At 44.6% G+C, this 24228-nt stretch overlaps 1 protein-coding gene across 4 annotated transcripts in view; it reads left to right on the top strand.

Moving 5' to 3' along the window:
* Positions 1–24228, top strand: part of LOC148389692 (netrin receptor UNC5D-like) — a 72566-nt gene that overhangs the window by 47255 nt on the left and 1083 nt on the right. For 3 of the 4 annotated variants that reach the window (XM_088392909.1, XM_088392906.1, XM_088392908.1), the window contains 15 exons: positions 9164–9370; positions 13301–13444; positions 13520–13623; positions 17011–17188; positions 17641–17808; positions 17875–18039; positions 18143–18175; positions 18878–19111; positions 19511–19912; positions 20519–20603; positions 21240–21411; positions 23032–23262; positions 23349–23498; positions 23599–23781; positions 23904–24082. In XM_088392909.1, coding sequence (XP_088249035.1) covers positions 9164–9370; positions 13301–13444; positions 13520–13623; positions 17011–17188; positions 17641–17808; positions 17875–18039; positions 18143–18175; positions 18878–19111; positions 19511–19912; positions 20519–20603; positions 21240–21411; positions 23032–23262; positions 23349–23498; positions 23599–23781; positions 23904–24082 — 2635 coding nt within the window. The remainder of the gene's footprint in view (positions 1–9163; positions 9371–13300; positions 13445–13519; positions 13624–17010; positions 17189–17640; positions 17809–17874; positions 18040–18142; positions 18176–18877; positions 19112–19510; positions 19913–20518; positions 20604–21239; positions 21412–23031; positions 23263–23348; positions 23499–23598; positions 23782–23903; positions 24083–24228) is intronic. The other variant, XM_088392907.1, reaches the window with a different exon arrangement.

Here is a 24228-nt window from a genome sequence, read left to right as displayed (position 1 = left end):
CATATGCATTCTTATTTAACTCCAGTTAGAATATTCAAAGGTTCCACAAGGCTTTGGAAGAGCATGTCTTTAAAAGCCAGAACGAGCTGACTTTGAAATGTCGGCGTTTGACAAAGTCACTTGGAAAATTGCTCATTAAAGAATAAAAAAGTTAGACGCGGTCCGTCGAGGCGTCGCCAATAAGAAAGTGGCTCGGTGCCACTTGAGCAAATAAACTATTTACTTTTCTGTCCGCACACACGCATAAACACACACGCTGACACACACAAGCTGTTTGCAATCGCCGCGGTAACATTAAAGAGTGGCAACAAGAACGTCCTAATTGGCTCCATCGATGCAGACCAAATGTAATTAAAAGCAAGCACACATTGGGTGGACAAACACACACACACACACATTTCTTTTCTTTTGTGCAAATAGGAAAACAGTTAATGACACATCAAATTTTAAAAAACAAAATGCAAATCGCATGAATAGTTTGTTTTCCTTTTAGGAATGAGTCGCCATCAAATATCTGTGTCACAATTTGTATTGTTGACAATCACACAGAATTCAAATATCAGATAAGCGCGGTTGACTTAGATGTTTCCGACTTCCCAGCTGCCTCGAAAGCATCATCGCAATGTTTAATATCATTTGGCAGATTTGCATTTAGCTGGCTGCCATTCCAATGTTGTTGTGATTTTCACAAGATGCTTTTTCCTAGCTGTGCTTATGTTTTGTCACCCCGGTAACTCTTTGTTGTTGTGTGTTTGTTGCACTCGAGACAAAACACAAGTCGCCATATGCCACGTACCGCCTCCGCGCTTCATTAGTAGCGAAGTTTATTGCCTGGTTGAGGTGGAAAACACTCTTGAGATTAATTTTGTAATGAGGCACGTGAAGGCGCTAATCATTTATTTATCTTCAAGGGCCTGCGGCCGGGATTATTCATTGTTTTGATGCATAGGGCGCTTGAATTTATAGTGAGCGTGGGGGGAGATGAAGAGAGGACGTTTATGAATATTTAGCGGTGGAATTAGCGCATCTGTGTTGAGGAAACATTTCACTAAATTAGCGGATTTAGTTGTAATAATCGCTCAGTTTATGCTAATGTAACACTGAGTTGTCTGCCCCCGCCTGTGTGCACCTGCGCTCCTCTACCAAATGGAATTAATAAAAAGAAAATTACATAATTCTCAGTCCGGATCCAAACCTTCAACCTCAGAAGTGAAGACCGACACGCTTAAAATTATTTAATTTTGTTGAGGGGGGCTATTTATTTTAAAAATAGCATCATAACAGAAGCTAGTAATTAAAATTGATTTTTTACAACAAAAGTAATTGGGTTTTTTTTTTGGGGGGGTGGGGTGGCGAAAAAATAATACCCCTGAAATTATAGCTGATAAAAATGTGATTCATCTTCTAAATGTGGACCTTGAACTCGCAATACAACAACGCTCTTGACCTTCTTCCGCAAAACTTTCAACTCTTTATGTGGAAAGTGTTCCTCGCTTTTGTCCCCGGCGAGTCCTCTAACAAGGAAGCTTCCCCCCGTCGGTCCCTCGCCATCCACCCGTCATTTTCTTCCCTCGGGAAGAAGACAGGGACCGGACCTTTTGCCAGTCAGGATAATTGGCTCGGATCAGCGCACCGACACTCATTACTTGCACTCGCGTTGTCTCCTCACGCACACACAGACACACTGAAAACCCGCATAAGCTGCAGCCGGTAATAATCGCTATGTGCTTTTTATAAGGTCCTTCAGGCTGCTCGGGGTCAACGGCGCCATCACGGGGAGCATCGTAAAGGTCCTTGTAAATAAAGCGAGCGCTCCCTCAGCGGAGCACGCACCTTGAAACGGTCGCTCTCGCGAAGCCGGATGGCGGCGCACCACTTTATTCCTACACTTTTATTTTTCTCCACTTTTCTGTGGAATCCTTTAAGCTTCAGCATCTCGGTCGGACTTCCTTGAGGGATTGGCCGGCGGAGATTCGCTCACATCTGGAATGGGGTCTTCAGTGTCGTTGGGCTCGCTGACCCGCAATGTGGTCCGGCAGCCATGCTGAGAATGATAAGCAGAACATTTCTGTTGAATGGCAATTTCAATCATAATAGAAATAAAATGCAAAAAAATATTCTTTTAAACTCATATCTCAAGTCACCACAGTTTATATAAAGATGGTAAATAATGCATTGTATGTGCCGAGAGACACCTAATAGATTCCGAGTGTGAACAAAAGCAAAAACGCTCGCTAGAAAATGTCTTTGCTAATGTCGGGTTGTAATTGCGGCCCATCGAGGCGAGGCGGAGAATAATTAGGAAAAGTCCATCAGCGAACGACGGAGGAAATTAAAATCTGCTTGTCGTCCGTCTTGAGCTTGTCTCATTTTGTCTGGCTTTCGCTTTTCATTTGGCTCCAAACGGCCACGCGCTAACATGGGCGACTCAGCATATTTTCATATTCAACATGACAAACGTAAGCATCAAATGGCCCGTGAAAATGACTCACGTTCGCTTTCTGTTCGCTTCACGGCTTGAGGTTCGAACACAGGATGGGGGAATTTAAGCCTGGGTTGAATTTGGGTTTTGGGTTTATTTAAATTTTAATCTGGGTCTCAAGGCAGGGATTTGAATTCTATGCCTGGGTTAGTATTTCAAATTAGGATTTCAAACAAAAGCAAACTTTTGTGTCTTTTGTTTTTCTGTTCTTTTCGCCGTCTGATGTTTTCTCCGGCAACAAGCCACTTTACCTCCCTTGAGCTTTTCTATTCCGAGCACGTCATCCCGCGCAACCAAAACGCTCCCCGCCCGTGTGTCCAAATGCAAATGACACAACCTGACTCATCGTGGGGGGAAAAGAAAAAAAGTACAGCGACTATCAGAGACGACGGGAAATAAACACGAGCGTGGGCGGGAGCGGCGGGAGTCAAGTCGCCGTGAGATTTGTAGCGGCGCGGCACTCCGTGCGGGGAGATGATTGAGAAAGATGGATGATAAGGGAGAGACGGGACGAGAGGGCCCGCTGATTTACGTGCTGCGCCGTGTCGAGAAAATAGAGCCGCAAGACAGGAATAGTGTCGCGGGTGTCAGCGTGGAGGGTGTCACGACCCCGACGCCGTAAAACACGTTTTATCCGCCCGTCACGCCGTCGCAGCAATCCCGCATTTTAATTTTGGGGGGGGTTCCATTGAAAGATTGGGCTTTCAAATTGTGCTTTGGGTTTCTAACGGTCTTGAATTGTTTTGGAGTAACGCACAACTTGCCTGCCATCATATCAGTCGTTTCGTTTCCCCACTGCATCAAAGCGACAACCTTACTTTTCGCAAATGGAATACCGAGGCGGCTTTCTTCCGAGGTCCGCCGTTGACTCCTGGGAGCTGTTAGTACAATCTCCTTAAATTTCAAGAGAAGACGCGGCAAACAAACACGACGAGAAGTAGTTTGTTTTTCCTCATTTTACTCAACAAGCTTTCTAATGATCAAATCCTCACCGAGCCCTCGGGACCGACGCCTTCAGGCCGACTTTCTTTCCGAGAACCGAGACCTGATTATACCCCTCCGATGGTGAGGATGATTTATCGGCACGCTCTGTAGGGTTTAGATCTGAAGATTGATGGGGCAAAAGTATTGGAACAGAAGTGATAAGGAATTAATATTTAGTTGTAAAGACTGTTAGCGTGTAGCTCATATTCATTTGTATGCATTCCATCTCCCTGCGTTGCGCATTAATAAACTTTCACGCCGCTCGACTTGACAGGCGAACTAATAAGAGTGTGGCGGGGTGGCGGGAGTACAAGGTGAGGCCGCCATCTTCATCTTAAAAACATGAGAGAGAGCTGCCGGACGCGGCGACCCGGCCTCCTGTTTATGCAGCTCGCGGGCGCACCGGCGCGGAACACGTACCAGGTGAACCCTGACCCGGCCGGCCCTGTGAATACCAATCAGGACGTCTGGGTTTCTATTTTGCCAAAGGAATCGGGGGGTGGGCGCGTATCGGGGATTACAGCTAATCCTAACACACGACGTGATCCCAAAGAGTGGAAATTAGCGGCGAGACAAATGCGTTTGTAATCACTTTGAACGACAGCAACGAGAGCGGGATCAATAGGAGTTAATCGCCACGATTCGTAAACATCACAGACCCCCTTAATCCTCGCACAGGCTTTATTAGAATCTGTCGGAACACCATCCAGACCTTTCCGCGTCATGTGACCGTTGCCTCTGCACCATCTTTTTGAAATCATAAAGGTTCATTTGAAGTCTTGTTGCTTCTCCAGAGGCTCAGTTCTTCAGGGAACAAACAAAAAACACTTAACTCACCACAAAAGCAAAAAATAACTGGTAGAGTAAGTACAGAGTATTTTTTTTGCTTCTAAGTGCAGGTCGTGAGTGCTTTTACCACCTCGGTTTATTGGCAGATTGATCCATGTAATATGACACACCTGTCAGTCACACGTTGCAACACTTAACCACATCCACTCTGGGTTTTTCAATCTACGCATCCAATCGGGAGAGGAAAGCTCGATAGATGAAAGTGATGTGGGGGGGTGCACGCATCACAACCGTGCAGGCCGTTTACCTCCGTGGCGCCATCTATCACGGCGCACCTTCGGCTCCTCTTACTCCAAGGCCCCGTGGTCCCAGGAGGGCATCCAGGCCGAGTTCATAACACGTGAGCAACTGGGTCGACAGCCGTCCCATTGGTTGGGAGAGGTGGGGAAAAAAAATGTAATTTCAAGCCGCCCCAGAGGTCAGCGCAGTGAAGCGGCTGCAACCATCCATCAGATAAATCAGCTTTAAGGCCAAAGCAATCCACTTAGTGGCTGCACCTGCTGACACGCGCTCGCCTCCATTGTTCTACAAACAAACATGGCGGCCGGGTGGTGATGGTCTTTACGTGAGTGAGATCATGCTCTCGAGTCATCAATGAATGATGGGTTGAACATAAAAGATTCAAACGAGATAAGCTTCGACTCAGTGTTGTTAGCAGGATGCTAACCGCTTTAATTTCCTACTGAAAGTTCGATCGAATAAGTATTCAAATGAACAAAATATAACAATTAAAATAATTATCTTAATTTATGAGCGAGTACTTAGCATTCCTGTCCTTTGTTCAGCTAACATGTGGACACCTGAAATCCATATTACTTGCATTGACTCACTCCGTTCTGCTAATGATCTTACATAATCCGCAATCTGGGCCGCCGTGTGCCCAAGACTCGCCGCGGGACGCTTAGCATAGTGCTACTCAGCCTGGAAAGATCCCGATTCTTGTCATATGGTTAATTTCTTCTTTTTTTTTTTTTTTTTTTTTGCTCCATGATTTAAATTATTCATCGGGAATCCTCGGCGCTGCATGCTGCGCCTTTTAATAAGTCATTAAGGGCTATCAAGGGAAAAGCTGATTAGCAACGCACAATGACTTAGCTTAGCTCGGCTGCAGGCGCCTCGTTGTATCGGTTGCGACTCGTTATCTGAACCTTGACTTACTTATACGGCGGTAATGGATGATTTTTTTTTTCTGTCCATTTATACCTGTAGTTTTGTCAAGTTGAAACACATTTACAATTTGTGTTCTCTCTGTCCGAGTTTTTCGTCATCTTTGCTTCTATTTTGCTTTTTGCTACGCCGATTAGGCTTTCCGGCAATTTTCAGGCGCCATTAGCCACCTTTTGGCACGTAGAAAAGCACTGCTTGACGGTCATGAATTTTCAATGCGGAGAAGCCGGGCCGCTGCCCGCCTCCATCTTCCGCCGCGTTATTACATATGCCGTTACTTTTTAATCCACCCGCACACACTCTTCAGGAATGTTATCGGCAGGAGGTCCTCGCTCCTAGATTACGACAGCCATCTCCGCCCTCCATCTTCTCAGGTAGAAAGAGGAGCTTAACCTATTCATCGACATGTTTTTAGGTTTTGGTAACCTCACCGCACTTTTTTTCCGTTATTGTTCAGGCGTCAAATTGCTGCTTTTTTTTTTAATATCTCAAATATGTTTCTGTTGTTTTTTTTACATCGTGATAAATCTGTTGGCCATGGCCAACAAAGGAAAGTAATTTTTGCTTACTCTTGCTTTCCATCTGGCCTTTGATCCGCGTGACAAGAAGAGACGGCGGTATAATTGAAGATTTTGCGGCATGACTCCGGCGGGTCGACAGCTCTCTCTAATGAAAGTCCTACGCGAGAGGGCTCGATAAATAAGTTAAAACAAACGTCACACTTTGGACACAAATAAAGAGGAGGCATGAATAAATGAAAGTGCAGCCTAGCCTTTAACGTGAGAAAAGCTTTTGTGGCACCTTGCAGCTTTTTTTGCCACGTGCTTGGTGGCGACAGGGAAATGAGAAGCAATAAAGAAAGTTAATATCCTGAAAATGTATTAATGTCATTAATCATCTGTACACAAGTTAGATTAGAGTAGCCTTTAAAAAAATATATATATATACCTCGCAAGTCATCACTTTTGTTTTTGTTGAGCTCGCAAATATCGAAGCTTTCCATTTCCATCCGGAGATGGTTTTTACGCATCGTTCGTCGACTTTTACTGCGACATAAAGAAAAAATAAATGAATAAATTAAAATTGTGATTCACATCTGGGACTTTGCAATAAATTTCCATTTACTTCACATCTGACCTCGCTGGTAGTTAACTATTCGTGAGTTCACAGCCAAGTTAGATTTAAAGCTTCACGACTTCACACTTTTTGTAATCTGAAAGGAATAACTGCAGATCTTATATTTGTGAAGTTTGATCTAAATGAGGCGTGTTTGGCCTTAGCGGGGACTCTTTTTCTTTGCGTCTTCTAGTTTGACATGTAAGGAGCAAGCACAGATAAATGAGGTGTCATGTTCCATAAGAAAGAAAAACAAACGTGTACAGATCGATGATTTGTCGCACGGGAGACGCTCGTCACGTCGAAACTCGGCGGCTGACCCACTTTTGCTCGCGACTCTTTGATGGCGACGGTGCCGAGGGAAGCGCCGTCGTCCGTCTGCCACTGGCAGGTTGGCAAGCTGTCGCCGTCGTGATGAAGACACGCTCGGCGCCACCTGGGGGTTTGGAGGCGAGGCCTTGGGTACCGCACTTCTGTTCACACATGTTTTTAATCGCAAAGAGGATGATTTTGTTTTCGGTGAACTTTCGGGACACATTTTTTTGCCAACATCAATGTGTCAAGGAAAGCAAACATGTTTTTGAAACCGTTCACAATGATTTGGAATCTTGAACCGTGTGTGTTTCCCCAAACATCCAGCTCAATTAAATCTTGAGTGATGCTTTTATATAAACAACAAAAACATAGCCTGCAGTGAAACCATGATTTCGATCTGCTGGCTTTTTTTTTTTGTTGTTGTATTTGTGAAAGGGCATTGATGACCCATTTCATGTTGTAAGTGTGCCTGGATGGGATGAAAAGCCTAAAAAGCTTCCAAGCGTGTGCAAGAAGACAGACGAGAGGTTTGCATCAATATTTGAACAAAGCGCCGTGGCATCTTTTTGCTTTTAGGCAGAGGAATCGAAAGAAGATCATCGCCACAGACGTCGTCGTTCCGAATTTAGCGTCCTGAGAAAAGTTTCTTAAAACTACGACAAGTAAAATCTCTCTTGAATTTTCGCTCGCTGTAGTTAGACACGAAAACTTTGTCACTTTTGTAACAACTGAAAAGCCGTGAAATTGATTGTTTCGACTTTATTTTGTTTATTTGGACTTGGAGTCAGTCGCAATGTGTTTTTCTTTTTTTTTGTGACATCGTCATAGCAGATGCTCCCTCACCTCCGCCGCCCACCTCATCCATCTGCCATACGTATCTCGCATTTAATAAATGCAGCGTTGACAAACGCCACCCCGCTTGCCGCCTGTTTGCGCTGGCGTCATCCTGCATCTCGACATCTCTACGGGGCAGCTGTGCGATACCAACGAGAAGCAGCTCAAATGTTCCGCTATAGCATGTCAATTAATCTTTAATTAGAGAGGACGTTTTCTTCTTCATGGCGTAGCTAAGCCACTCACGAGAAAGTTCTTCGGTGAATATGCTATTTTATGATGTTGCGCAACCCCTACAGGATGCTCACCCACCCCCGGGAGTGGATTGTCTCTTGCTAATTAAACCACGTTGAGTGTTAACGAGCACACGTGTGATCATCACATCGGGAACAAAGATCTGTCTTTTACCGCAACATCTTGTCGCCATCTTGTTCTTTGATTTGGAAGCCTTTTTTTTTTTCTTCCCCCCTGAGACTAGCCTAAATCCACTACTGCAAGTGTGTACTGCAAGTTTTGACAGAGGCAAAGCAGGGAGCGCCTATGAATGAGTCATGTGAGTGGATGTCGTGTGTCACATGATATTATTGCTCGCAGTGCATGTGAGACTGAACCTGGAGTGTGTATGTGTGTGTGAAAATGTATGAGTGTGTGTACGGCGACGGGTTGAACTATGATTTTGACTGAGTGAAGACGGCGTGTGGCCTCTGCGGGGATGCAAAAATTTAAGTTGTGGCCGTTCCTTCGCCATATTCCTGTTAGAGGTAATCTGATAACCGCCTCCTTCCACTTCCTGTTTGAGCTTATACATCCGCTGTTGTTTTTATTGAACCTGTCATTGAGCTATCCTATTGATTTTTAATGTCCTACTGATTTTTTTTTTTTTCTTTCAAGCTTGGTGGACAAGGTAGCTTAGATCAATGGGGACTTTAATACATTTTCTGACACTCACTATCTGTCTTCATCAAACGGCGGGAATAATTGCAGTGTCGTTGCAGGAATGCTATTGATTTTTAAAATAAAAGCTTATTCATGATGTGCTTGCTAAAGGCTTTTACCAAAGTGTCATAAATAAATTGCTAGTTTCACTGAGGTAATTTGGTAGGTATGTCCGTCAAGGGGAGACCCACAAAAAAGAAAGAATCATTCAAATCATTGGGGTAATCGTTTGCTGATTATTTGAAGAATTGTAAAAAATTGGGTTTGTTAAGACGATTAGCTGCCAGCTGGTCCTAGGGCGGAAGAATATGATGGCAACGGATTTGGGAGGATGTGAATTTGATGGATGGAGACGTTTAACGCGTTGACAACGCAGAGGCGCATTGACAGTCCGTGTGTCAGAAGCGTTCGAGTCATTTGATGTTGTGCAAAAGCGTTTTCCGTGGAGCCTGACTGTGATTCGATTTGATTTGCGTGCAGGCGTCCGCGGTGAGAGCCAGCAGCATGGTCCATCCAGCACATTGCCGCGCTTTGTGGAGGAGCCGGTGGATGCGTACATCATCAAAAGCAACCCCATCAAGTTGCGCTGCCAGGCCCGGCCTGCCTTGCAAATCTTCTTCAAGTGCAACGGCGAGTGGGTTCACCAGAGCCAGCACGCGTCCCGTGAGCATACAGACCTGGGAACAGGTAACTCAGTTTTTCACAATTACCCAAAAAAATCAAACATCATCAAGCTACAATGTTTAAATGAAGATGATTTAAGGCAGGGGTGTCAAACGAATTTTTTTGTGTGGCCGTTCATGACTATCATATATTATTGCATGCACACAACAGAATCCAGCATAAAAAAAAAGTTTAACAGTTTTCTAATTTATTTTCAAACTGGGATTGTAAAAAAAATGTTAAAAGACAATTTACAATTTTGGTATTTTAACAACAAACATTGAGTCGACACACGAGTTGCCTTTGCGGACCAGATAAAATGATGTGGCGGGCCGGATCTGGCCCCCGGGCCTTGAGTTTGACATTATGGTCTTTAATCTGTTTTCTTGCCTATTTTTTTTTTTTTAACTCACCCAGTCCTGCTCTCTAAACCGGACCAGGCAGCTTTTCCAAAAGCCTCAGGGGTCATCTTTCATCACTACACTTGTTTGGGTCGGATGTTCTTTCCGCTCTCGTTTCATAACGAGGATGTTTTTCCTTCTTGTTTTGGGTCCGCCTCGTTAATTAGCGACACGGGCGAGCTAACTAGCTGAAAAAATCCCCTTTTTCTCCACATGCCCTGCACAAGAACAAAATATCGAGTTGCACCCCCCCACGGCATCCCGTTAAAAGGAGCTAGCTGCCTGCGATGCTTCAGCGGAGCGGACGCTAACCAATTAATGCCAAATTAATGACATTGATTCTCAAGCGCTTGCATCCGGAACACAAGATTTGATTCCGACTCAATTATCCTAAAATTGTTTGTCCTTTGAAGTTGAATTGGACATCCTTTAAAAGCGAACGCACTCATGCAAAGCCTTATTCAAAAGATTGTCCTTTTGTGTCTCTTTCGATTGTGTTAGCGAGCTTTCATCATGAATAACTAATGAGAAGCTCAATCACAATCACTTTTTTCTTTACGCTGTGGATCACTTCAAGTCCATCTGTTGACTTCTATCGTATTCATCATTCGGCATGTGTGCGTGTCCATTCTTAATCGAGTGTGCCGGGGACTTTCCTTTAACGGTTTTTATGATTAGCTAGCAAGGAACACTCACTTTACATAGGTTTAGTCAAGCGGGCTAGAACACAAATTTGCTCGAGCGAGCCCGGCAACGAGGCGAGAGCACTGCAGCAAACACAAAGATGTTCACGGAGAATTTCTCATGAGCGACGGCAGCTGTCAAGAGTCCGAGTTAGATGATCTCTTTTAACGCGTGTTGCCTTTAATATTTCATATGCCGGCGATGAAGACATGAATGGAGTCTCTCTGTGAACGCACTGAGGCTTTGATTCCACGTACCTCGGGGGCCACTTCCGAGGCTCCTTCTCTTCACAAGCTGCGAGTGTACCTAATAATTTGGACGCTGAGGACCGTCTGTCGGTGCTAATACAGAATGGAACCGTGTTTACTATTTTTATTTTACATTGTATAGGTATATGAATAAGAGATGAGCAGTGGTAGAGCCGCAATGTTTTGGCCAGGGGGGAAGAACACAATTATGCGCCCACCATAAAAATAATAAAACAACGCTGTGTGTGTGTGTGCTCCAGGAAGATGCTTTGATGGTAGTTGTTTTGAAATTGTGATGTAAGGACGAACATGTGACCGTCACAGCGGAAGCTAGCCCCCGCCGAGCGCGATGTACCATGCACCGTGGATTTGAATATTTACCACATGTTATGGTACAGCTTTAGTCCAAAATGATATTTTCTTTAAAATTCTAAACACAACAAATGAGTTGTAGCAGTCCTATGGTGAAAAAGTTGATCATTATTGTGATTGTACGCCAGTCCTACCTAACATTATAAAAAATAAGCATTGTCTTTGGACCCAAAACTCGGTTATTGCTAAAATAAATGCCAGCAAGCATGTATTGTGCCAACAGTCGAACAGTCGTAGTTGTTGCTAATGCAAACTGAAAGCTGAACATAAGCGTATCTGAGTTGAGGAGGTCACTGAAGGACGAAGCTTTCGTTCAGGCAGGAGAAAGTGATACCCTGATGAGATGAGATAAGACGAGGAGGATGAAAAGGAGGAAGAAGAGGGGATGGAAATGGAGACAAGGGGAAGAAGAGAAGTGTATGTGCACTGATGTTTTTTTGTTCAAAAAAACTGCTGCAATTTTGTTGACTTTTTAGAAATGATATATTTCATTTAAAATAACACCAAATCCGTAGAAAAAGAAAAAAAAATCCCAAATGGTTGCAAGACTGTGTACACTCAGAGCTAGGTTAGCGTGTTAGTGAGCTAGCATGTTAATTTATGAATAAATTAATGAGGTTGTCTTCAGTGAGCATTTTAGTGTAATCAGCACATGCTCACATTTTTGCACATCACCAAGTCAAATGAGCACTTGAGGCAATTTAATGACAGAATTTGGAAAATTTTGTGTGCGTCATATCTTCCCGAGAGCCGCACACACGTGGGAAGCAAAGTGAAGATGTCACAAGTGTACATCACGGCATAAAACATTAAAAGGTATGCTAATGCTAACAGCTAGCCAAAAATTATTGTCATCCGACCCTTTACTTGATGCTAATGCTAATGTCTTATAACAGTGGATGCGTTCAGAAATAAGCTCCGAGCTGGTTCACTCCAACCATTCGAAATTTGCCCTTCAGTTATTCAGAGTGCACCAGGCGCTCCAACTGGGGACACGGTGCACCAGTGTTGTCTGCGTTCGAAAATTAATGGGAGCTTTATGAGAGTACCTTTTTTGAAAAACAAATGTCTTTCAAGCCAAAGTTTACGGTTTTGTTTGTGCGCGCACGCTGCAGGCCATGCTGGTCACCTTGTGCGCCTGCAGCGTGACTCGCTACATCATCGTGCGTGTTGTTGTTTATTCATCAGTTATTTTGCATGGCCATTAATAAAGATGATGCGGCAGAGGAGGTGAGGGCAGGGCCTGCCTGCCTGCCCGCATTGCCTCGCAGCATGCTTTGAGCTTGAGGCTCTTGTCACAACGGGGTCACAAAGCAAACAGATTTTTTAGCGAGGTCACATGAAGCTAACAATGCTAACATTGGCTGTGGAGAAGCTATCATTCAAATGGGACACTTAAGTCACATGAAACAGCATGGTGTAGTAGTGGTTAGGGTTTCTAGGGTTGTATTTTCCTTGGTGAAGGCAGCACTTCATCACCAAGTTACCAAATTATACTTGCCGAGGTGTTACAACACAATCGTTTAGATTTCACACATACCTGCTCAAAGATGCATCTTGAAAAACAATCACAATCCAGACAACTAAGTCAACTTTTGTTCAATTTGATGTGTGGGAAAGCACTTTAAAGCTCTTACAGGGCATTAAAAAGTCAGTTCTCCATAATAGGTCTCTTTAAACTGAATAAAAAAAAATGCATATTAATACATCTCCTCAAATTTCAGTCGGTATTAAATGAGTTTTTCTATCAGCAGCAACAAGGCAAATGAGAGGAAGGTGACGATTAAACACGTTCGGAAATGAAATATGAAATCATCACGTCACGCTGCATTCAAATGCGTAATTGTCAGAGGAGCGATGGACATTTAAAAGCCTTCAATTACGCCACACAATAGCTGACGAGCTTATTGGACCCGCAGGAAATTGCGGCTTCGGGCCGCCACGGGATGATGAGCGTCTGGCTGGTGAATACATTTGCCAGAATAATAGGATGCCTTTGATGGTCTGGTCACAATGACTGAGCTTGCCTGGCTGACCCAAAGTAAAAGTGCTTTTCTTTTATTGTTTTTTTTTAGACTCATATATGAAATTTCCATTTCGTTTAAATGCAGCATTTTCATTTTGTAGAACATTAAAATCATTCCTAGCAGCTCGCTCTCTATGGTGAAAATTGCCAAAAATGTTCCAAAGAAAACATTCAGATCTCAAAGTTAATGCTAATACTAACAGCTCATCTTGTATGTCACCAGGGTTGAAGATCCGGGAAGTGATGATCAACGTATCCCGCCAGCAGGTGGAAGATTTCCACGGTCCAGAGGATTACTGGTGCCTTTGCGTCGCCTGGAGCCACCTGGGAACATCCAAAAGCCGCAAGGCGTCCGTGCGGATCGCCTGTAAGTCCCAACATTTGTTCAATATATGATTTTGCTGACTATTAGAACTTCTAAACCTCCCCCCCTAACCCTTAGACCTGAGGAAGAACTTTGAGCAAGACCCTCAAGGCTTGGAGGTGCCCCTGAGCGGCATGATTGTATTGCATTGTCGGCCACCAGATGGCGTACCGGCAGCCCAGGTAATCATCAATTTGTTTCTTATAAACCCGCATTGGATATATTTTTACATATTAGTTGTCAGACCCACCTGCAGAAGAAATGACTTCTATTTTGGTCCTTTATGGAATGGTGGATTCATAATCAGAAGGTTTTACTAATGGCCATTGCAATTCATTTACTGATATGAGCAAACATGACAAAAGCGCAAAAGAGAGAATCAAAATATAAAACAAATTCTACACCCCGCTGTGACTTATTCAGGTGTCTTGTATCAATTCCCGCCGCGAGCGTGTGCTGTTGTGTTTGACACGCGGCCTTTTTAATTTCTCCCTCATGAATATCAAAATGAATATCAATGAGGACAACAATGAGAATAGCAGCCAGCGCGCTTGGCCGCCGTCACACTCAGTCAGGCGGCGTCACGCTGAGCCACCGTCTGCACGACATCGATGTCAAAGTCGGAAGCTTAAGTTTATGCAAAAATCAGGCCTTCTGTTTCCTCTTTGATTTTCAGCGACACGCTAACAACAATGCTAGCAAGTGTAGAGTAAAACAAAACCAGGCAACCACAGTATATATCTTGTCACTCAAATTTTGATGCTAATACTAAAATGTTCACATCAATATGGGCTATAGACCCCAAATTCCAATGTCAATGCTAACCGCTAGCACCGAATAATGTCGTTTCTTTGCGTATTTCCTCCGCTTAGTTTGCCTTCATTGACTTTTTGACTTCGTGTTTGTTTCGTGTTTTATTTTAAGGGATTTGTGTGGGACAATCACACGGATAATATTTGTATCTTCAAACTTCTCTGGCTTGTGTATTTAAAAAAAAAAAAAAAAAAAAAAGCTAATAGAAAAAAAGAGTGTCGTCTCCTCAGTGAGACTAAAGCAGACGTAAGCTCTTTTTGCTATCAGGCGTGCTAAGCTTATTGCTGCTATCACAGCAGGGCAGCAGATAACATGGACGCCTCTTCTTTCCATTAACGTCACACAGCAGCCATAACGCCACAGTACCGTTCCGGGTGGCTTCCAGCTGGATAAACGCTCTTTATTTATTTTTTTATAGTGGCAACACAACAGGACTTCAAGTGACAGTTTGTGTCTTAAGTTTGCAGTTCATCAAATATTGTCACCTCATGTCTAATGTAACGCTAAAGCAAACAGCTATCCCTGTATGGTAAAAACTAATCTAATATACAAAATATATATAAAATGTGATCCTCATGCAAAATGCCCGTAAAACCAAAATCGCCAGCCTTGATGGTACTAGCCGTGTAAAGTGAAAACAAAATAACAAAACATCGTTTTTCCACCCCAAATTCGATTGCAATGCTAACTGCTAGCGCTCTCGTAGCTGTATGACCTCAACCGCAAAAAAACGACAGTCAGGTGTGTGGATCGCGGGTCGTAACCTTTCCAACCTCAATTCATGAAAAATGAAAAAAAGAGAAGCTTTCCATATATGGACACGAGCTATTTCTTGCCGCCGCTGGGATTTACTCGACTTTATGGATTATTTACTTGCACTTTGCTCTTTGTTTCACGCATCAATGCGTTGACATGACGATGACCACAATGCGTCAGTGCGGCGCTAGTATGCTGCCATGCCACTATTCACTACTTGGCTATGCTCAATTATTCACCACACACGCAAAAACAAATTAATACATACTAACACATACACTCATTATTACATGCTGACATCTATTAGTACATGTAGCACATGCCATCACATACAAATAAATACAATCATGTAACATATCAATACATGCTAACTCATTTCCCCATGCGCTCAAATAATTTATCACATATTGGCATATGTCAATAAATACAAACACATTATAGCGCATTCCAATTAGCACATGCTAAGACAAATAGCACATAGACCAGCACAGGCTAACAATGTGGCTGTGTTTCTTGCCGAAAAAGATTGACATATCTCATCGTTATTAGAAGTAACAAAAGTAATACTAGCACATTCATTGAAAAAAAAAAAGATGCAGCTTTTGTCCTATTCATTTCCATTTAAAAGCTATCTTTTTTAATGTTGGAACAGTCAGACATTTCCGCAGCTATAAATAATGAATGAGCAAAGTAATAGGATGCCCACCCTGAAAAGATGGACGTTTTGTCCTGCGGTCGCATTTGAATCCTCTGAGCATAATTGCCGAAATTGCAATCTTTTACATTGCCACATTAACTCCTGCTTTGTTCTCTCAGCCATACGGGGGATAACCATATACAAGGATACGCTCTCTGCGGCAAAAGCTGTTGACCTTCGTCTCCGTGGCAACGCTCCGCCTATTATGCTTGTTTTTTTATTGTTACAGCCGAGACTTCTCAACGTGCGGTAGAAAGCCGCTGTTGCTATAATTGTGTGGGTCGAAGAATAATCGAATATCGCACGCTTGGCGGCGCAAAGCTTGATTACACTGCCAGGCGGGTAAAAGTCAGAAGAGGCTAACGAATTCAGCCCAATTGCCGACGCGGGCCACCAAATTACAGTCGTGTGGAGTGCATTAAAAAAAAACTCAAAACAGCTTTCGTGATGACGTGATTCCCGATGTATTGATTCCTGGTGTTCTGTTATTGCACCTTTCAACTGGGGTTGCTTGGAAAGAGCAAAGCAATCACCCAGTTTGTTGGCTGCTGTTCTAATCCCTCAGCAACTGGGCGTCAAACACACACACGCCGTGTGCTTAGGCATACACCAACACACACATGCCGGTGTACAAACATGCGGCGTTCCCAGCGGGATGGAGTTTTTAATCCTCAAATAGAGCGGCATGAATCAGAGAGTGCTCCCCATGGATGAAAAGCTCCTGATGTTAATGTCAATTTACAACGGCGCTCATGCGCAAAGACCACCGTCCACATAGCGTCCTTCATCAAAGCTGGAGCACGCCACCCAAAAAAAGTACCAAAGGAATTGCCATTTTGAGGGATTTCACAAAACCAGTCCAAAAGTCTCATTGAGCAACATTCATGTGTTGACTACACCTCCTAAAATTAATCAATTAATCATCAAGTCGCCGATTAATAAATGAATCAACAATTATTTTAATATTGAGAGAGTTTAGTTAACAATACCAACTAAACAGCAAATCGGCAATTAAATGGATTTGTAGTACACTTTCATGCAAAATAGAATTATTCGATTAATCTATGGAATAATCGACGGGATAATTGATTCTTAAAATATGTGATAGCAGCAGCTCTAGAATAGACCCACAAAAAAAAATATATATATATATATATTTCCGTGATTTCAACTATTCCAAGACATTCAAAGCATATACTGAACAGATCCTAAATTGCCTCAAATTTGCATTTTGCGTTTTTGAAGTATGGCAGCAAACATAACAACTCTCCTTCAAAGTCAAATCTGCTTTTGTCGTCTTTAGGTGGAATGGCTGAAAAACGACGAGCTTTTGAACCTTGGTGGCGCTGTGACAGATCCCAGAGGCGACCACCGTCTGGTCATCCCTCAGGCGCATCTCTCCGACTCGGGAAACTACACGTGTGTTGCCAGCAACATTGTGGCCAAGCGCCGCAGTTCCACAGCTGCCGTTGTCGTCTTTGGTGAGCTAATAAAACCCCGAATTCTTTTTTTTTTTTTTTTGAATTCGTCTTTTAGTGCGTTTCTGTTTGATTTAGTCAACAGCGACAGGCTGCAGAGCCACCGCAGGAATTAATCTTTTTTTTTTTTATACAAAGGACCATCAATAATAATCATGATGGCCCGACAACTCATTCTTCCCGTCTTATGACAGCCAATGAGATGATGTGTCACTTTGGTGGTCGCAAATCACCGGCAAATGTGACAGTCGGCGACGTTGATCATCGTCGTTGTCTTCCAGATGAACATCAAGATGGGATTGATATTGCTGCTTTTTAGTTAATTTAGTGCCGATATCATTTTTTCTACTTTTTTCTGGGTGTATATTTATCAAATCGCTTCACATAGAGTAAACAAACGTTAGCTTAATTATTCCGTATTATATGCACCTCATGTTTTTAATGACTTCTTCCAGTTAATGGCGGCTGGTCGACATGGAGCGATTGGTCGCCGTGCAACGTGCGTTGCGGTCGTGGCGTCCATAAACGCTCCCGCACGTGCACCAACCCGGCGCCGCTCAACGGCGGCTCCTTCTGCGACGGCGCGTCGGTGCAGAAGAGCGCCTGCACTTCGCCGTGTCCAGGTGAGCAAATCGTGACATCGACCTAGCATAAACGCTCACATTGTTGTTGTGATCCGGCCTGAGCAGTGGACGGGGGATGGGGCATGTGGACCGAATGGTCGACGTGCAGCGGCGATTGCGAGAGGAGGCGGAGCCGCGAGTGCACGGCGCCTGAACCCAAGCACGGCGGACGGTTGTGTGACGGCGTGGCGCTTGCCACTGATAACTGCACGGGAGACCTCTGCACACAAAGTGAGACATACTAAATATGCAAAACATATATTTATAAATATTCCTATATATAAGGGAAGACTGAGGCTAAAATCAAATTCGTGTTCAAATTATTTGTTTTCAGATGGAAAATTGCTGCGTGACGCCAAACCACAAGGTGAGCTTATTTTGTTCTTCTCCTCAAGTAGCACTTTCAAGAGGTCGAGGTACCATGTACCATGAGTTGCTGGTGTTTATTTCTGTAAAGAGCTTGCAGTGGCCAAAAGGAAGCACTTGATGAATAAATTCCAAGAAATATCAATCCAAAGAACTCATTTAAAAAAAAATCCTTGAGCTTTCCATGAAATGCCTTTTCCAACTACCTTTTTGAGGTTCCGGGAAGCTTTTTACGTCTGCTGAACAGATCTGATTGCTCTAAATTTCAGAACGAAAAGTTCCTGAAGCTATGGGTGGAAATAACATTCTTTGACCAGACATAACACAAGTCCCAAAAGCAAAAAGTTCCAGTGACTTTAGGTGTAAATGAGCTTAAGAGTCTTTGTTGTGATTCCTTCATACTTTGTCCTCGGCTTTGTTAGGTTTTTTCCAAACTTTGCAAGCCCTCAATTAACCTGCCAGTGAAAAAAAAAAAATGTTAATCAGCTTTCTTTATTTTTCCCATTTTACGCTGTATCCTGCTGAGAGGATTTCTCCCAATGTCCCTCTTGGATCTTGTTATCATCGCGTAACAAGCCAGCAACCCGTTGCGAGCGCTCGGTACTTGGTCCTCGGTCCTCGTTTCTGCTCGAGACAAGATACGCTTTTGTCATATTCATTTTTTCATAGTTTGAAGGTTGTTTGTAAATATTGCTGTTTTGAGGTGTGGTGGAGAGCGGAGTCGGCGGCGGCGTTGGTGGCGGCGGCGTTGGCGGCGGCGGCGGGGGAGACGTGGCGCTATACTCAGGCTTAGCGGCCGGCGTGGCAACGGTGGCGCTGCTGATCGTGGGCGTCACCGTGTACCGCCGCAGCCGCAGCGACTACGGCGTGGACGTCATCGACTCATCCGCCCTGGCTGGAGGTTTCCAGTCGTTCAACTTCAAGACGTCGCGGCAAGGTGACACCGCCGCCGCATCTATGTAAACATAAAAAATATACATATGCAAATGTAAATACATACAATATTTAATTTTACACGCCACTTAACATGAAGTGTGTGTGCGTGCTGTATATTGTGCGTATGAATCATGTATGCCTTCTCGTATGAATAATTCATCCATGCGATTTAATGTTTTATCGTACGTGTGTTGTGTGATGCTTAATGTAAATTTGTTTTACAAGGTCGGCATTACAGGTCACAGTTGTGACGGGTGCTCACTTCACTCAATTATTTTCTTCAGTCTTAGTTGTCATTCCGCTCTTGCCACTTTCTGGTTTATCTAAATAAATAACTTAGTAGTAGTTACTTCCTGCAATAAAATAGATAGGGAATGAATTCTCCAGCGGCTCTCCACAGGCAACCCTCTGCTGATCCGCTCGTCACTCCAGCCCGACCTGAGCGTGTCTCGCACGTACACCAGTCCCATGTGCTTTCACGACGCCATGGATAAGGAGCTCTTGAACCCCCTGCCCGATCTCAAGGTCAAAGGTGAGCCACATATTTGCTTAAAGAAGTTACGCCTTATAATCACTACTTTTATGTGTGTAGGGATCACAGAAGGTCCAGACTTCCACCCTCAGACGTTCCCGAGGGGTCTGTCCCCAGACTACCGGGGCGTCGTGGTGGGTGCGACGCTGGGCCGAGGAGAAAGGAACCACTTTGGTCCCCAGCGGATGGCGGCGCCCGCCGTCAGGCCGCGCCACAAAGCCACGGCAGTGTTGGGCCACGCGGGGGGACATCTGCTGGTGCCAAACACAGGTGCACTCCTTTCCTCTTGGTTATTTCCATCTTTCCTCCTTTTTTTGTCCTTCCCATCTTTCCATTTCAACTTTTTTTTGTCCCTTTTTCTTTCTATTTTCACCTTTCCTCTTTCTTTTCTCCTCCTGTCCTTCCTTCCTCGTCCTTCCCCTCCTGTCTCCTTCTACCTCTTTGCTCCTTCTTTCCTTCCCCCAGGCAAAAACAAAAAGAAAAAAAAAATCACGCGAACGCTTAGCGAGCGAGGCGGGCATTTCGGCAATGTTTGACCTTGTCGTTATTGGCCCACAGCAAGAATGAGAAAATGTCATCCATCCAGAAAGAACATTCATTTTTCATTCACTTCGCAGATGAAGGCCGACAGCTTTGGCCTTCTCGCAATCACTTCGGTCGGCCTCCACCATCCCTGAAAGCACACAAACACCATGAACGGTGTGAATAGCTTAATAGAAATCAAATAATTGCAAATAAAAAAATATATAAGTTAGCATAGCATGCACACTTGACTGAATTACAGCGAGCTGAGTAGCTTTTAGCTTTAACACAGTAAGACTGTATTGTTAGCGCGCTACCCGTTGATGATGCTAATGACGTGGCCGCTATCCACAGGTGTGAGTTTGCTGGTGCCAGTTGGGGGGATCGCTCACGACACTACATGGGAAACGACGGTCATTGTCAACCAGGAGGACAGCAGGTGAGTAGACTTGTAGCGAGTTGGCTAGCTAGTTGGCTAGCTAGCGGCGTAGTTTTGAATGAGTGACTCGGCGGTTTATTGCTGTGGATTATTTCTTGCGTTATTTCGTGGTTGGTTTCTGTTATACACTACATCCAGACCAGTTGTCACCTCGGGCTGGTTTGAAGGTTATAGTTGACCCAGAGATGACTGTAAGCGCCTCTGGATTCAAGCGCCGCTGAGCCTCAGCTCGCCGCTCATCTGTGCTACTTGCACGCTGCGCGGCACTGTGCAGCGGTGTGATAAGACTCGTGCAGTTTGCCGCTTAAGGAAGCTGCCCGAGTCGCAGCACCGAGCTGTCAATCAACCGCTATCAGCCCAAAGGCGGGGAAAGTCCGGCCAGACGGCGAAATGGGATTTCCTTTCTTTTCTTGTCGGCGGAATGAGACTTCCCGGCTCACTTTCACATGCTCGAGAGCCTCGTATATTTTCGTCACGAGTGACAGGCGCCTGCTGTCGCGTGACACGCCCTTATTGAGTCGAAAACGATCGAATCCAATTGACAGGAAGACTAATGACATTCCGACGCCATTATTGGTCCACGCTGTTTATCGTCTTTGTGTCAGAAAAAGAACGTTGCGATTTGTACGCTCGCAGCTCGGCGTTGGGCGAAGGATCGGAGATTTTTCTGAGTCCAGCCGTCACGTACGGCCCGCCGGGGCTGGAGCTTTCCTGCCCCGTGGTCCTGACCATGGCGCATTGCGCTGAGAAGGCCGCCGACCGCTGGATCACTCGACTCAAGAGGCAGACGACGGATCGCAAATGGGAGGTCAGTTGTCCGACCTCCGCCATCTGGGTTCGGAGTTTTTATTTATCACTAAATGCAAAGTTACTTCTTGGAAGCGGAGTTAAACTCTCTAGTTTTACTTCCACAATGCTGCACTGAAATTGATTTATTGACTATAAAGGTCTCGTTAAGTGCACGAAGTGAAATTTCCAATATTTTATCCTTTAAGATTTTAGTTTGTTTCAAACCGAATATTTCAATCTAATTTGTGTCCTTATTTTGTGCTGCACCACTAACTTGCTATAAAACCATTTGATTAGTTTCCAAGTTGTCAAGTCAAGACGTTTTAGGACTTTTCAAATCAAATTTATATCTAAGTTCACTTTATTCCCAATATACCTTCTCCAAAGTTGATCCGTGTCTGCTTTTAAAAGTCCCGACTAAAACTAAATCACTGTTTTGTTGGTTCCACTGATGTGATTGCGTGACGTGACCACAAATCATTTGTTATATTATTATTTTTTAAAAATGTAAAACTGACATAAAAAGTGTCAGGTATTTTTTTTTTCCCAATAAGTAAAATTAGGCCAATCGGGCTCTCTTTTTTTATATCCCACCGCTTAATTATTCGTGTCTTGGGTACAAAAATAAAAATGTAATCCCAACACCTTCCTTCTCCACGTCCAACATTATCAACACCCTCCCTACCTTCTACCTTCTACATCAACACCTTCTATCCATCACTCCGGCAAATCCATAACGCTCATTTAATGGTGTGGTGACCTCATCAAAAGCAGCGGAGACCTCCTGCAGGGAGGGACGGTGGGGGAGGGGCTGTGCGGGCACCTTTGAGGCGGAAAAATAGATACATACATGCACAAAAGACGGCGGCACCGTCGTCGTCGTCGTCGTCTGACCGCTGTGAGATAACGAGAAAGATGTCTGATGTAACCAAAAGTTTCTGGGAATTAGAAACCCTAACTCGACTGGAGGTCCCCGTCGCCCATTAAAGCGCCATCAGTAGCTTCCCCCGCTGCACATTTTATCCGGCGCCTCGGTGACTGAAATATATGTAGATTTATCATTAGTGTACATTCTAGAAAATACTCCGAAAGATTCTTTTTCCAACAGAGTGCTAGCCTTTTTTTTTTCATTGTGTGGATTTATCGGAAATAACTGCTGAGAAATGCGATCACATAAATCATATGAGACCAACATTGCTCACAAGATTGGAATTTTTTTTTTCCCCTAATTGGATTATTTCCAATTGTCACGCTAATTTCTATTTTGCAATGAGTAGTTTGCATGAATAGTCATGACAACCAAGCTTGCCTTTTTCTTTTGTGGATTATTTTCACTTTATCATAACTAATTGACAAGTGGAGCAACAGAGTGCCGTTTACTTTTTACTTCACATTTTTGAATTAGTGGATTAATTCGAGACCGGCAGGTAGGGACCACCTTCATTATGCCTCCGCTGTGTTTAATAATTAGTGACCCAATAAAACTTGAAAGATTTTAATTTATGCACAGCTCAACTTTTGCCCGTAATATGATAGTCAATCCTGTTTTTCCATTATCGCTCCCCGTAGGTGTTCACAGAAGTTACCGTCCACAAAATCAGAGTGGCGACAGTTTGACACGCTTTGTTCCTCCCGACAGGAAGTGATGTGCGTGCAGGAGGATTGCACTTCTTGCTACTGCCTGCTGGAGGCGCAGCGCTGCCACATTTTGCTAGAGCGACCCGGCCGCTACGCCCTGGTGGGCGAGCCGCTACGGCCGGATGCCGCCAAGCGCCTGCGACTGGCGGCCTTCGGAAGCCCGGACAGCGCCAACCCGATGGGCTTCATCCTCAGGGTCTACTGCGTGGACGACACGCCGCACGCTTTCCAGGTAACTTTAGTGTTGTCTGAACTTTTTTGCGGATTATTTTGAATTGTCGTTTTTTTATTGACACGTGCTCCCTCTGGCGCCCCCAGGAGGTGGCGGCAGGCGAACGCGTCCGAGGCGGGCGCCTGCTGGAGGAGCCCAAAGTCTTGTCATTCCGTGGGAACGCGCTCAGCCTGCAGGTGAACATCCAGGACGTTCCACAGATGCTGTGGAACATCAAGCCTTTCACCACCTGTCAGGTAAATTCCTATTTTAGGTACTTTGTTGATTATTTGTAATTGTTGCTTTCGATTGTGTAAGGTCCCTCTATCCTCCCTTTCTTCTGTAACATCTCCACAGGAGTTCTCCTTCTGTCAGGTGTGGTGGGGCAAACAGCGCCCCCTGCAGTGTGCCTTCTCCCTGGAGCGTAACAGCGCCTCCTCATCCTCTTTCTCCTCATCTCCTCTCTCGTGTAAGATCAGCGTGCGTCAGGTTCAAGGTGAAGAGCAAATCCTGCAGATCTACACCACAGTGCAGCCCGAGGTGAGACTGTAAACAATTGTTGCTCATTTCGTCGATGATGTTGCAAGTCACTGTCAAGTAGGCTCAACATCTTCAATTGCTGATAGTCGTGTTGGGTTCCCCCCCCCCCCCTCCCCTGCCAGAACCCAAAGGTACCAGTCCCGTTCCCTTGTGAGTCTAGCTGTTCCATCACCTCCCAGGCGGGATCACGGGCTTTCAAGATCCCACTCTCCATCCGCCAGAGGATCAGCGCCACGTTTGACGGGACCAACGCCAAGGGCAAGGACTGGCGCCTCTTAGCCCAAAAGCTACACGTGGACAGGTGGGAAAGCTCCCATTTAAATTCTGAATGGACTCCCACGTGGCGGTAAAAGCAGAATTCTAAACGTGTGGCATACGTACATGCGACCTGGTCGGTCGGGACTAATCTGCCATCAACCACCAAAGCCTCTCGTCGCGCCCACGCTG

The sequence above is a fragment of the Syngnathus floridae genome, chromosome 12 (genome assembly GCF_059516105.1).
Source record: "Syngnathus floridae isolate MCC-2025c chromosome 12, RoL_Sflo_1.0, whole genome shotgun sequence".
Lineage (NCBI taxonomy): Eukaryota > Metazoa > Chordata > Actinopteri > Syngnathiformes > Syngnathidae > Syngnathus > Syngnathus floridae.
Note: the sequence above shows the minus strand (reverse complement) of the source record. Positions and strands in the feature narration are given on the sequence as shown.